General features: G+C 43.1%; 1 protein-coding gene across 1 annotated transcript; it reads right to left on the bottom strand.

Moving 5' to 3' along the window:
• Window positions 1-2,417: 2,417 nt before the first annotated feature.
• Window positions 2,418-13,961, bottom strand: Dpy30 (dpy-30 histone methyltransferase complex regulatory subunit). The gene is made up of 5 exons (XM_027426097.2): window positions 13,820-13,961; window positions 13,525-13,597; window positions 13,386-13,433; window positions 9,123-9,265; window positions 2,418-2,739 (listed from the first exon to the last, which is right to left on the bottom strand). Exons 2-5 carry the CDS (start codon window positions 13,558-13,560, stop codon window positions 2,667-2,669), a joined length of 300 nt encoding a protein of 99 aa, XP_027281898.1. The 5' UTR covers window positions 13,561-13,597; window positions 13,820-13,961; the 3' UTR covers window positions 2,418-2,666.
• Window positions 13,962-14,431: the final 470 nt, after the last annotated feature.

Genomic DNA, 14,431 nt, shown 5'->3' with positions numbered 1-14,431 from the left:
CTCCCCTAAATGCTAACTTTGGCTCGGCTCTGCGCTGGTGGTGCACACCTTTAAACCCAGCACTTGGGAGGCAGAGGCAAGCAGATCTTTGTGAGTTTCAGCCCAGCCTTCCACAGAGTTAGTCCCAGGACAGCCAGAGCCGTTACACAGAGAAACCCTGTCTCAAAAACAAAAAATGAAAACGAAAAACCTAATTTTGTACTCCAGAAGTTTATTAGACATATTATACAATTTCCATTTTTATTTATTATAGTTTATAATTATTATTGACAATCTTGGTTATATACACTATTGTTTGTGTTTGACATTCTGTAAAGGTTATTCACAGTAGAGGGCAAGGAAAAAGTTAATAGTCCATATGAAGCACAGAACAGAAACTGTCCCAGCACCTAACACTAGTGCATACAGCTTCCAAAACAGTGTATCTGATCTTTGTTGTTGTAACTAAAAACAATACTGCCCACTGTTATAAGACTTATATTTGGTTTGATTTGGTTTGAGACAGGGTCTTTCTAACCCTGGTTTTTCTGGCCACAGATCTGCCTTCCAAATGTTGGGAGTAAAGGCATTGTCACTACACCCAGCCATCTTCCCTTTATTTAAGACAGGATCTCTCACTCCAACTAGGATTTGCTGCTTAGCCTCAATGGTCCAGGCAAGCCCCTAAGATGCTCCTCTGCCTCCTCAGCATTAGGATTATAGGAAACACTTGTTTTACATAGATGCTGACTACCTCAATTCAGGAATTCATGCTTCCAAAGCAAGCAATTCACGGACTGAGCCATCTCCCCAGCCCCGTGGAGGTTGTTTTGATCGTGCATATGTATGTGTTTGTAGCACATGGATGTAGGTGCCTGCAGAGTACATAAGCTTCGGATCCCATGTGGGTGCTGGAAATAAAACCCAAGTCTTCTGAGTGCTCTTAACTTTGCAACCATCTCTCCAGGCCCTGGTTCTTTAGATATAAATGAAAACTACGATATTACTTACACATCAATGAAATTCTTTAATCCCAGTATCAAGGGGCATAGGCAGAAGGATCTCTCTGTGAGCTTGAGGCCAACCTGGTCTACAGAGTTCCAGGATAGCAAAAGCTGTGTTGAGATCTCAAAAAAAGAATGAATGAATGAATTGGTGATGTGGCTCTGGTTGGCCTTGAACTCATGAAGATCCACCGGCTTCTGCCTCCCAGTGTTGGGATTAAGAGTATGCACCAGCCAGGCATTGATGGCGCATGCATGCCTTTCATCCCAGCACTTGGGAGGCAGAGGCAGGTGGATCTCTGAGTTCAAAGCTAGCCTGGTCTAGAACAGTAAGTTCCAGGACAGCCTTCAAAACTACAGATAAACCCTGTCTTGAAAAAAAAAAAAAAGTATGTACCACTGTGCATGACCCTCAAGGAGAGTTAAAAGGTCTTAACATTACCTTTGAAAAGGCTTTTAACCTAAAGACAAGATTAATATGCTTCCAGTACATGGTTTCTCAACGTTAATATTACTTTTAGTTTGAACTGGGTGACTCAGCGGAAGCAATGGGTAAATACACTGTCCAGTACCATCTTAGATACTAAATATCCCCTGCTCCACCCTGAGGACAGCAGAATGTCACCTCATTCATTGTCCATTTGCCAACAACTGTTCTAGTGAATTGTGTTCCCTAACGTTCATCAAATTTTATCAGAGCCAGTGAGCTATCTCAATTTCTTCATAGAGGACACTAGGAATACATGCAAAACAAAAATACTACATATTTTAAGTTTTATATGTATAAATGTTTTGGCTGAATATACGTTATGTGTATCTTGTGTATGCCTAGTCAGAAGAGGGGGTCAGATCCCCTGAACTGGAGTTACAGACAGTTGTGAGCCACTATGTGGGTGCTGGGAATCAAACCTGGGTTCTCTGAAAAAGCAACAAGTACTCTAAGATGTCACCTCTTCAGCCCCCTATTGTTATGCAAAGATACAACAATACTATGCAGCTTGTACTTGTTGCTTAGCTCTTAGAACATTGGTGGGACTGGGTTGAATGCCCATCTCCACTTATCAGCAGTGCTGTCCTAAGCAGCTTTTTAACCTCTGCAGGCTGTCTTCTTGTCTGCAAAATGGAGAAAAGAGCTCAACAGAGTTCAATTTCAGAGATCATTTAAGGAAAAACTGCAAATTTGGTGGCTATTAAGTGATTACTACAAGGCCATCGCATTCAAAGCCTCAAGCAGTTCATGGAAACAAACATAAAAACTGTAAACTAGCCGGGAGTTGGTGGCGCAAGCCTTTAATCCCAGCACTCAGGAGGCAGAGGCAGGTGGATCTCTGTGAGTTCAAGGCCAGCCTGGTCTCCAGAGCGAGTTCCAGGATAGGCTCCAAAGATACACAGAGAAACCCTGTCTCGAAAACCAAAAACAAAACTGTAAACTAATGGTGTTTAAACAGTTTATTTTGAAGGTCTTTTTAAAAACAAAGTAAAAGACAATCTGAGAAAAAAATTGCACAGATGATACTCATTAAATAAGTCTGGTTGATTAAATCAGACAAGGGGATGTGTTCTCTTCTGCAACTCCAGAAGTCAGTGAAGGTTCCAGAGGGGGAGGGAATCACGGCAATGAGAGCTGCCTCGTAATCGTGTAAATCTACAGTAGCAACCAAGTGTGTCTTTCTTCCCAAGTAATCAATTTCTATCTTCAAACTGTGCCTTATTTTTTAAAAGATAAGATGCTAGAAACTCAATGGGATTTGGAGGTCTGTAAGGGAAAAGAAATGCAAAGGTTAGAGAGATGTTCTGTACATACATAAATTTAAACATACCATTTTTAAAAATGCATGTTTGACTTTCATTTCACACTGAAAGGCTATTTGTAATAAATATGGTAAATGAGACGACAAGCTCAGAAACCAAAACTACAGTTTAAAAGGACTTAAACTGTTTTATAACTTAAAACCAGCTATACACTCAATTCTAAAAACACAAGGGTTCTTGTTTACTCTTTTCTTACTATTATCGCATGTATGCATGGGGGGAACAGATGTCTCACTCACATGGAGGCCAGAAGACAACTCTGAAGCCCATTCTTTCCTAGCATCTTCACGTGGGTTCTCGGTACTGAACTTAGGTAACCAAATTTACTCTGCTCGGCAAATGCCTTTCTTTACCTACTGAGCCCAAAAACACAAGCTGAGGAAATGAAATTCTGCTTGCCTCAGGGAGACTTCTAGGATACGAGCAGTGGTCAGCTTTATGACCTTAGTGCACATAGCACAGGTGTTTACTTTCAAGTTGGCCCATAATGGTGACAGTTTTAATTCCCAGCAGTCTATATGGCCAGTTGTAGGCCAGCCAGAGCTACACAGTGAGAACCTTTATAAAAACAAAAACAAACTCATCAAGCTGTGTGCCTAGAGCAGGTGTAGGTTCCCAAGTATTACCCTTCAGGAAAAATAAGTAATGGAACTGCCATTAGCAACATTAGCACACATGACCTCACCGAAGACTCATCAAAGGCATCAAGATTCATTTAGACAACCTGTTCCTTTTTAAACAGACACTTCAATTTTTCTTTGAGTCTTTCATTGCATTCATTTTGTGGGAGGCATGGCACTTGTGTGGAAGTCAGAGGGCAATTCATTCTACTATGTGGGGTCATGGGGAATCAAACTCAGGCTTGGTGGCAAGCCTCAACTCACTAAGCTACCTCAACAGTCCAAATCTTTTAAATTAGTATTATGCTACAACCAGGAACTCACACCTGAGAAAAACACTGATAAATTTAAAATATTTATCACTTTTATGCAAGTTATTCTTGAGGAAAATCTGTCTAAATATTAAAAATAAAGGAAATATCTCAATTTTGGTTTTGTTGTTGTTGTTGTTTTTTCAAGACAGGGTTTCTCTGTGGCTTTGGAGGCTGTCCTGGAACTAGTTCTTGGAGACCAGGCTGATCTAGAACACACGGATCCACCTGCCTCTGCCTCCCAAGTGCTGGGACTAAAGGTGTGCGCCACCACTGCCCAACACTAAAAACTGAACACAGTGACATGTATGTAATCCTAGCTCCAAACCAGCCAGACTTATGTATCAAGTTCAAAACCAACCAGTACAAAACAGCAAAATTTTCCCTCCCAAACCATCCCACAACAGCATACTGAATGGGGAGTGATTACCTGTGACCAGTAATCCCAGGATTAGGGAGACAAAAGCAAAAGGGTAACATCGAGGGCAGAGGCAGCCTCCACAGAGATCGGAGCTGCGGCTCATGTGTGTAATCCCAGCACCCAGCACTATTTTATATAGTAAATCTGAGGCCAGCCTGGACTACACAAAGACACACTATCTCAAAAAAAAAGCCAAGTAAAAAGATGGGAAGTCAGCAGAGAGCGTGCCTAGCATGAACACATACAAGGGTCAAGCCCCAGCACTGCACACACTGGACAAGATGGCCTCACCAGTATCCCATTTCACAGGGGAAGCAGAGGCCACCAGGGATCGGACAGTAGGACAGAGAGGAAAGGGAAGAAGGGAGGTTAGGTGGAAAAGAAAGACAGAATGGGGCCAGACACGGTAGCATATTGCTATAATCTCAGTACTTAGAAGTCAGAGGTAAGCAGATCTCTTGAGTTCTATACCAGACTCTTGAGTTCTATACCAGTTCTATACATAGCAAATTCCCGGCCAGCCAAAGGAACATGGTGAGACCCTACTCCAAAAGGCGGGGTTCGGGAAAAGAGGAAAGGAAGTCAGGCAAGTGAGCATACGGAAAATTGATTTACCATAGTTAAAAAACATATATTCTCCTGTTCTAGGCATGATAGCACATGCTTGGGGGGGGTGTTAATCAGTGGTACATTGGTCTTTAGTTCTAGCACTGGGGAGGCAGAGGCAGGAGGATCTCTGTGAGTTTGAGGCTAGTCTGGTCTATAAAGTGAATTCTAGGATAGCCAGGACTACACACAGAAAAACCCTATCAAAAAAAGAAAAAGGTTGGTGGTGGTGCACTCCTTTAATCCCAGCACTTGTGAGGCAGAAACGGGGGGCTCTCTATGATTTTGAAGCCTGTCTAGTCTACAAAGAGAGTTCCAGAACAGGCTGCAAAGCTAGACAGAAAACCTGTCTCAAAAGATTTATTTATTTATGCATCATACACACACACACACACACACACACACACACACACACACACACACACACACACACACCACACACACACACACACACAGAGTCTGCATGTACACCTGCATGCCAGAAGAGGGCATCTGGTTGGGTTGCTAGAAGTGAAACCAGAATCCCTGAAAGGGCAGCTGGTGCTCTCTTTTTTTTGGTTTGTTTGTTGATTTTTCAGCTGGAACTCTTAACTGCTAAGCCATCTCTCTAGGATTTGCCTTTTTGCTTGTTTTTTGAGACAGGGTAGCCCCTGGCTATCCTGGAACTTGCTCTGTAGACCAGGCTGCAGGCACTAGGAAGGAAGAAACAGGCAGAACTCTGTAAGTTCCAAGATAGCCAGGGCTATGTAGAGAAACCCTGTCTGAAAAAATAAATTTTAAAAAGTTTCCCTTTGCACTTTAAACAACATGCAAGGCAAGCACTCTACCACTAAGCTACAGCTACCTCAGCCCTAACCCTTTTTCTTTTCTATCTCTTGAGAAAGGTAATAATTACATAAACAGGGCTGGAGAGATGGCTAAGAGCACTGTCTGCTCTTCCAGGTTTTGAGTTCAAGTCCCAGCAACCACATGGTGGCTCGCAACCATCTGTAATGAGATCTGGTGCCCTCTCTGACCTGCAGGGATACATGCAGACAGAACACTGTATACATACATACATACATACACACATACATACATACAAGCAATAATTACATAAACCAGTCCACCAGCAACTCTCATTCCTCTGGCCTCAGCCTCCCAACTGCTCACACCAACACACCGTACGAGTATAATCTTCTGAGCTGCCTATAGACACCACTTTCACCAACTAATTAGGCTAACCTTATGACTGACTTTACAAAAACTCTTTGCTTATATTTACAAACATAATAGTAGTTAAAATTGCCCTATTTTTTTTTCTTCTAGCATTTAACAGTAGTATTTAGAATTTTAATCAGGCATGGTTGTGAGCACCTATTATCCTAGCACTCAGGGAGCAGAGGCAGAGGATCAGAAGTTCAAGGTCATCCTAGCTACAAAGGAAGGTTGAAATCAATTTAGGCTACATGAGACCCTTTTCAAATAAAACAATAGTAATGATTTAAATTTTAAATTAAATAGAATTTCTAACATACCAGCCTTCTTGGGAAAAAATGAAAATATATAAAAGATTACCTTTTTGGGGTGGTGCTGGAAACTGAACCTGGGACCTCAGGCCTGCCAGGGCAGCACCTAACCATTAAGCTCTTACTCCAGTCCAACCACATTGCAGTCATCAACAGCAGAGATGTTGATAAACTTCATAAACATAACCAAGCAAAAAAATATATTTATTGCATTCATTTATTAACAGCCTTGTGTATTCCAAGCACAGGCTTTAATGGGTACCGTGTGGGGGGGGGGTGTGGTGTGGTGTGGTGTGTGGTGTGTGGTATATATGTATGTGAGTGGTGTGTGTCTATTTTTTTAAGCCATGTATGGGTATTCTGCCTACATGTATGTTTATATCAAAAGGCCAAAAGAGGGCGTCAGATGGCTTGGAACCAGAATGACAGATGGCTGTGAGCCTCCATGTAGGTGTTAAGAAACAAACGCAGGTCCTCTGCAAGAGCAGCCAATGCTGAGTCATCTTAAAGACAGTGTCTCACCACATAACCCTGGCTGGCCTGAGACTCCACCACCTGAACCAGAAGATCTGCCTGCCTCTGCCTGTGAGATGGGACTGAAGGTGTGTGCCACCACAATCAGGACATGTGACTTTTATATAAACTAACATATCAATCTCACACCATCCATTAGAATGACTTATCAAGGAAGACCACTGCCACCACGCCTGACACCTAAATTCAGTCCCTATAACCCACATGTAAAAAAGAGAAAACCCACTCCCCAAAGTTGTCCTCTGACCTCCACACACACCTACGCCTACATACACATGCACACACCCTGGGATACACACACACACACACACACACACACACACACACACACACACAAAACTAAATGTAACAAAACTTAATCTATGTCCGTCTACTACAGAGATTATTACTGTCCGAGGTTTCAAACATAACACACACCTAATAGAAACTAATAGTTTACAAAACAAATTTACTTATTTGTTTACACAAAAAAAAAGTACTTGGGACACAAAGTATGCAAAACTGTGGAGTCCAAAGCCTTCTTCAGCTACATGGCTAATTCAGTCAGCAAGAACTAAATATGCCCCTCCTTTGGAAAATAAATAAATACAGCTAGAGAGATGGCTCAGTGGTTAAGGACACTGGCTGTTCTTTCAGAACCAAGTGTAACTCAAGTTGCAAGGGATCCCATGCCATCTTCTGGTCTCTAAGGGTGGGATCTGGGGATCCACATGGTGCACAAACACACATGCAGGTGAAAACACACACACACACACACATTAAAAAATAAAACAAAACACAAAAAAAGAATTCATGTAAAGATTATGGAGATACATGTAGGAATAAGAGAACTGCTCCCGAAGGAAGAAATAACTGCTAAAAAACAAATGTACTGGCAAGAAGAGCCCTTTATAATACCTGGGAACAGCTTAGTGATGGTATGCTTGCCTATAGTGAGCAGTTTGAAGCCCAGCCACTATCAAAAAGAGTTTATAATAATCCTGTACTTGAAACTACAATGACACTAGGAAAATTTAAGGAACAAATTTTTAGACAGAAATACAAATTTCAGCAAATACCACAATATGGCAAATACTATATATAGAGTCAAACTACATTAAACTAGAAAACTAATCCTTGATAATTTGCCATTAAAAAAATAAGCAAGCACGGGCAAAAAGGTACGAAGTAGATAAATTATAATAACAAAGGAAAATGGACCTAATGTTCAACAATATGGAAAACGGATCTGGGTGAAACCTAACTGTAATCCTAGCACTTAGGAGTTAGAAGCGAAAGGATCAGAGTTCAGGTCAGCCTGAGCCTGAGACTGTCTCAACAACAAAAAGAAGGATATAACTGAGCAGGCAGAGTGATTATACAGCATACTCAAGGCCCTAGACTCAATCCCAAAACCCACATAAGCCAGATATGGTATCATACTTCCTGTAATCCAAACACTGGACTGGAAATTCAAGGTCATCCTTGGATACACAGTGAGTTCAAAGCCAGCCTAGGCTACAAGTTTAAAAAAGAGCAATGGTAAATAGGCTAAGTTTACTGTGGTAGTATTATAATTTCAATTATAATAATTAGTTGAGCAGTGGTGACATAAACCTTTAATCCCAGCACTCAGGAGGCAGAGGCAGGTGGGTCTCTGAGATATATATGTATCAATGAAGACTACCTAGAACAATGTTATCCTTAAGTAAAAACTTTACAATATTACCTGCAGACTATGATTCCAAGTCTGTACACAGGAGTTCAAATCCCAGCATCCCCCCAACATGATGGCTCACACCCATCTGTGTAACTGCAATCTGGATGCAACACCCTCTTTTGGCCCACGTGGTGCACACACACACACCCAGAATAAATACCCACACACGTAAAATGAACAAACAAATAATTTTTAAAAAGTAAAAATTTTGGGGAGCCAGAGGCAGGTGGATCTCTGAGTTCGAGGCCAGCCTGGTTTATAGAGCAAGTTCCAGGATAGCCAGGGTTACAGAGAAACCCTGTCTCAAAAAAATAAGTAAATAAAATGAAAATCTAACAGCAATGGGCCAGTAAGATGACTCAGCAGGTAAAGGTGCTTGATACTAAGCCTGATGACCTGAGTTCAATCCCTGACTGGAACTGGATGTCCAAAACCTTAACTCCATAAGTCTATCACAGAATATACACACACACATGCATGCACATCATATATAAATATAAAAATAAAATGTCAAGCATGACATCGTTGAACACAAAAATTATAGCAAAGAACCACCACACACAACTGATGTTATTTGGGGTGTGGAGGTCCCACTGTGTACCTCCACTCACAGACAACTTTATCTCACCTTTCCTTTGCAAGCACAGCAAGACCCTGTAGTAAGATAGGCACAACAGTCTGATCCAGGTAGGCACGGGTTGGCAAAGACTGCAGATCCACCTTCTGTTTTGATGATTTTTCTGCATTAATCTTCTCATTTTCGACTATCCGCTAGTGATGTTAAAAAAAGAAAAAGAAAAAAAGCATGAATATCCCAAAGTAAAGTTTATTTTGAAAGCAAACAAAAACTAATAGGAAAAGAACACTAAAAGGAAAGCAAATCATGACCACAATGACACCAGATGGCAAACCTCTCCACCAAAAGAAATTCAAGCCAATCCCTAAATTCCTTTTTTTAATTCTCTTCTAGATTTTATTATTTCATGGGCATGAGTATTTTGCCTACATAGATTTATGTAAACCATGCGCCCAAGAAGGCCAGAAGGCGGCATCAGATCCCCTGAAACTGGAATTACAAGATAGTTGTAAACTGCTATGAAGGTGCTGGAAATCCAACCCCAGTCCTCTGCAAAAACAAGTGCTCTAAACACTTGCCACCTCTCCAGCCCCAAACCCTAATTTTATGGTTTTTCAGGACAGGGTTTCTCCATGTGGCCCTGGCTGTCCTGTAACTCACTCTGTAGACCAGACTGGCCTTCAACACAGAGATCTGCCTGCCTCTGCATCCTGAGTGCTGGGATTAAAAGCATGGGCCACCAGCATCCAGCAACAAATTCTTCCTTTATTTTTAAAAATTATTTCTTTTTATTTCATGTGCACTTGTGTTATGCATGCATGTATATGTGTGAAAGTGTCAGATCACCCAAAACTGGAGTTAGAGGCAGTTGTGAGCTACCCTTGGGTGCTGAGAAGTAAACCTGCATCCTCTGGAAGAGCCACCCAGTGCTCTTAATCACTGAGCCATCTCTCCAGCCTAACAAATTCATCTTAATCATAGTAAAGAGCACAATCCTAACTTACCAGTTTGTATATTAAAAAAAAAAAAAAAAAGGTTGCTCATTTACATGGTATTGCAATGCCTCCAAAATAAGGAACATTAATTCCAGGGAGAGAGTGTGTGTTTGTGTGTATACACATATATATGCGTGTTTATGTGTATATATATGCATATATACATATACATACATACATATGTGATGCCATAGGTAAGTACTTACCTAGGATGCTTGAAGTCCTGGGTTCAGCCCTAGCATTAACTGGGTATGGTAGTGCATACCTGTGATCCCAGCACTTGGAAGGTAGAAGCACAAGTATCAGGAATTCAAAATCATTCTCCACTACATTATGAGTTCAAACCCAGCCTGAGCTACAAGTAACTATCTTTTAAAGGGAGGACTGAGCTAGGCTCTCTTCAACATCAGCCCTCAGCAGGCAGAGGTAACCACATCTCTATGAATTCCAGGAATACATAGAGAGACCATCTCAAAAAAATTAATATACAACTTAAGAGGGCTGGAGAAATGACTTGGTGATTAAGAATGAGTACTCCTGGCCGGGCGTTGGTGGTGTACGCTTTTAATCCCAGCACTCAGGAGGCAGAGGCAGGTGGATCTCTGTGAGTGCCAGGATAAGCTCCAATGCTACACAGAGAAACCCTGTCTCAAAAGTAAAAAAAAAAATTTTTTAAATGAATGAATACTCCTACCAGGCAGTGGTGGCACACACCTTTAATCCCAGCAGTTGGGAGGCAGAGGCAGGTGGATCTCTGTGAATCTGAGGCAGTGAGGTCTACAGAGTTCCAGGACAGCCAGTGCTGTTGCACAGAGAATCCCTGTCTGGACAAACAACGAGCATTCCTCTTCCAGGACTAGAATTCAATCCCAACACCCACACCAGGCGGCTCACAATGCCTGTTATTCCAGCCCCTAGAAAGCCTGACACCCCTATAGGAACCTATACTCCATGCACATACACATACATACAATTAAACTGTTTTAAATAAATCATTACCAAAAGAAACAATTCCTATACTACCCTCCTTAAGTAATATCACTCATGCACGTGCCAATTGCTAAGCTTCATTTTAAGTCAATGTGCCAGTTAATAATATTGGTAATCAACTTGACACAATCGAGAATCCTGTAGGATTAAGACTCTAAGCACACCTGTAAAGGATTACCTGATTAAGTTATCCTCTAGGCAAGCCTGTGAGGGATTATCTTTCTTAGGTCAATGGGGGAGGAAAAGCCCACCATAAAGGAGGGCAGGGCAGCATCCTTCACATAGCTTCTGTCCTGGACCAATGAAAACTGGAGGGGCTGGAGAGGTGGCTCAGTGGTTAAGAGCACTGGCTGCTCTTCCAGAGGACCAGGGTTCGATTCCCAGCACCCACATGGCAGCTCACAACTGTCTGTAACTCCAGTTCCAAGAGATCTGACACCTTCACACTAATGCACATAAAATAAATAAGTTAAATAAATGAATGAAAGAAAGAAGGAAAATTGGCTGGGTGGGAGCATTGGTTGTGCTTTTCTACCTGACTGTTGACACAGGTGACCAGCTGCTTCAAGCTCCCCTACTCTCTCCCTACACATAACAACAGCAAAAGGGAGAGAACTGAGGTGACATTAATGAGTAAAAACACAAAAGAGTTATTACAGTGGTAACACATACCTTTGATCCCAGCACTGGGGAGACAGAGGCAGGTGGAAGTCTATGAGTTCAAGGCCAGCTTGGTCTACAAAGCTAGTTCCAGGATACAGCCAAGGATACACAGAGAAACCCTGTTTCAGGATGGGGGGAGGGGATATATTATTACAATGTACTAGTTACAACAAAAGGGGGACATAGCTGAGGCCCACCCTGATTGCTCCCTGCTTGCTACCTAGAAAACTCACAGGATACAGCCTCAAAGGGGACTTAGCAGTCACCCTGAATTGAGAAGACGGGTGTTAGAAAATTGTGAGAAACTAAAATAGCTCCAATTTACACAGCAGAGTACTACAAGGAAAAAGTTGTGTGGACAGGAGGGATACACAGAAATCGACAGTTGAGGCTCTTTCGGGTCTAGATGAATACAGTTGCCAAAGACCACAAGGAAAATCACCTGGTAGTCACAGGGGTACTTCTGCAGCTCACACACACTGGGAACACTTGGTGTTCCCATGATCCAGAGCAGCAGACACTCAAAAATAAACAGAAAGAACCAGTAGCTCTTGCAAAAGACCCAGATTCAATTCCCATCACACACGGTAGCTGACAACTGTCTTAAGTCAAGTTCCAGGAGCTCTGTCATCATCTTGTCATGAACAAACACATAGGCAAAACACCCATATACATAAAATGAAGTATTAAAAAGTAAATACATAAGCCGGGCATGGTGGCACATGCTTTTAATCCCAACACTCAGTATGCAGACCTAAAAGTGGATCTCTGTGAATTCAAAACCAGCCTGCTCTATCTACATAGTGAGTTCCAGGACACAGAACAGTCCTAGTGAAATCCTATCTCAAAAAAAAAAAAAAAAAAAAAAGCAAAGAAACATACACATTGAGAGAGATCATACAAATACAATACAATCCTTTTGCAAAAAAAAAAAAAAAAAAAAGGTCAATCTGACAACAGTGAAACACAGAGCTCTAGGTTAGATAAGATGGTTCAGTGGGTAAGGTGCTTGCTATATCAAGCCTGATGAGCTTCATCTCCAGAAACCACCAAAGGGTGGAAGGAGAAAACCAACTCTGTAAGGTTGCCCTGACTTCCACACACGTCCACATCCCCGTCGCCACACACACACACACACACACACACACACACACACACACACACACACAAAGAAAATACATTAAATTAAAAAAAAAAAAAAACAGCACTTGCTAGTGTCCTTGAGCAAGTTACTGAATTTTAAGCATTCTGGGGCTGAAGATATATTCAAATTGCTCGGGTGTGTATCACACAGACAGCAAAGCGATGAATAAATATCAACACCAGTTTGTACAACTGCTTGGAAACTCTCCAGCCCTCTTTTTTTTTTTTTTTTTTTTTTTTTAACCCAAACTTAATCCCTCGAGTCTCCTATTCACACACAAATTCCCTCCAGGAAGCCTCTATTTTCCTAAGCAAGCCTACAAAGCTCTGGTTCCGGGATTTAGTCATTCATTTACAAAGTACCTTTAGTTTTAGGCAAGTATTGGCAAGCTAGTAAAAGAAACCGCGTATAATCTGATACTACAGAGATCACGGCAGCCAAGTGTTCCCTCGTGCTTCCCTCGTAAGTTTTCTCCAGCTCTCGAGAGACCCATAGATGGGGCAGAGGAACTGGGCAAATTACCTCAACGTTGTCTGTGAGGCCGTACTCGGAGTGAGGGTTTTCTGCAACCTAGAAAACAAAAATACAGTCAGAGGGACATCCGCCCGTCCGCGCTGCCTCCCTGCACACCGCCACTCTGGATCCAAGGGCCTCCTGGTACCTGCGTCTGTCCCTCCAGCATCTGCTCTGACTCCATGGCGGACCCTGCAAACCGCAATCAACCGGATACCAGTCTTGCAAAACAAGAAGAGCCGCGAGTTAGTTACCCGGGAGATTTCAAGTGGAAGACGCCAGGATGCGGTGCAGCCCAGCCCGGGACCCCGCCCCTCACCCCCGCGGGCGGCAGACGCGCGGGCTGGGACGGTCCACGGACTGGCGGTCCGCGTCGCATCGCGAAGCTCGGAGGTCGTCCCGAGGATCTAGCAGTGGGAGGAGGAGGACAGGGAGCTGATTACCCGCGCCAATGCTGTCGGTTCCTAAGTGCCCTGCACCGCGCAACACCGACTCCCAGCGCGAACCGCTTCGGCCGTAAGTGAGGGACGTCGCGCTGCGGCCGCGCCTGCGCAGAGCAGCACCGCTGGCAGGAGTGCCGGAGCCCGCCCGAGAAGGGCCTGCGCCGCTACGGTGCGGCGTGCCTGGCCACCTGCCGGCTCCTCCCTGCTGCAGGCCTCCTGGAAGCAGTCCCTGGTGCCGCCTGAAAGTGTCTGTTCCCGGGGAACCGGGAACATTCCCTTGCTGAGTGACTCTTACTAGGAAATCGTACGCCCAGGCTTTTCATCAAAGCCCAAGAGGAGCTGGAGAAACCGCCCAGGGGTTGAGGACTTGCTGCGTTTGTTTGGTTCCCAGCACCCACGTGGTGGCTCACAACAATTACAACTCCAGTTCCAGGGGTCTGATGCTTTCTTTTGACCTACGCAGGCACGAGGCACGCAAGTGCTTCACATACATGCAGGCAAAACACGCACCAAAGAGAAGGAGCAGTGTTTGGGGATTCTTGAACGGAAATCTATGAAGAGACCACGCTCAACTCTACGTTTATGTCTACGTTAGCACAAAGAAATAGACTT

The sequence above is a fragment of the Cricetulus griseus genome, chromosome 7 (genome assembly GCF_003668045.3).
Source record: "Cricetulus griseus strain 17A/GY chromosome 7, alternate assembly CriGri-PICRH-1.0, whole genome shotgun sequence".
In the NCBI taxonomy this organism is placed as follows: domain Eukaryota; kingdom Metazoa; phylum Chordata; class Mammalia; order Rodentia; family Cricetidae; genus Cricetulus; species Cricetulus griseus.
This window is presented reverse-complemented; position numbering and strand designations above follow the sequence as displayed.

Bases quoted from the DNA above. Each gene is read 5' to 3' on its own strand.
- Dpy30 (XM_027426097.2), bottom strand. From the start codon at position 13,560: ATGGAGTCAGAGCAGATGCTGGAGGGACAGACGCAG. The intron at 13,434-13,524 runs GTACCAGGAGGC...TTTGTTTTCTAG, and splicing joins TGCTGGAGGGACAGACGCAG to GTTGCAGAAAACCCTCACTC. The intron at 2,740-9,122 runs GTGAGATAAAGT...TTTCCCTTACAG, and splicing joins GCTGTGCTTGCAAAGGAAAG to ACCTCCAAATCCCATTGAGT.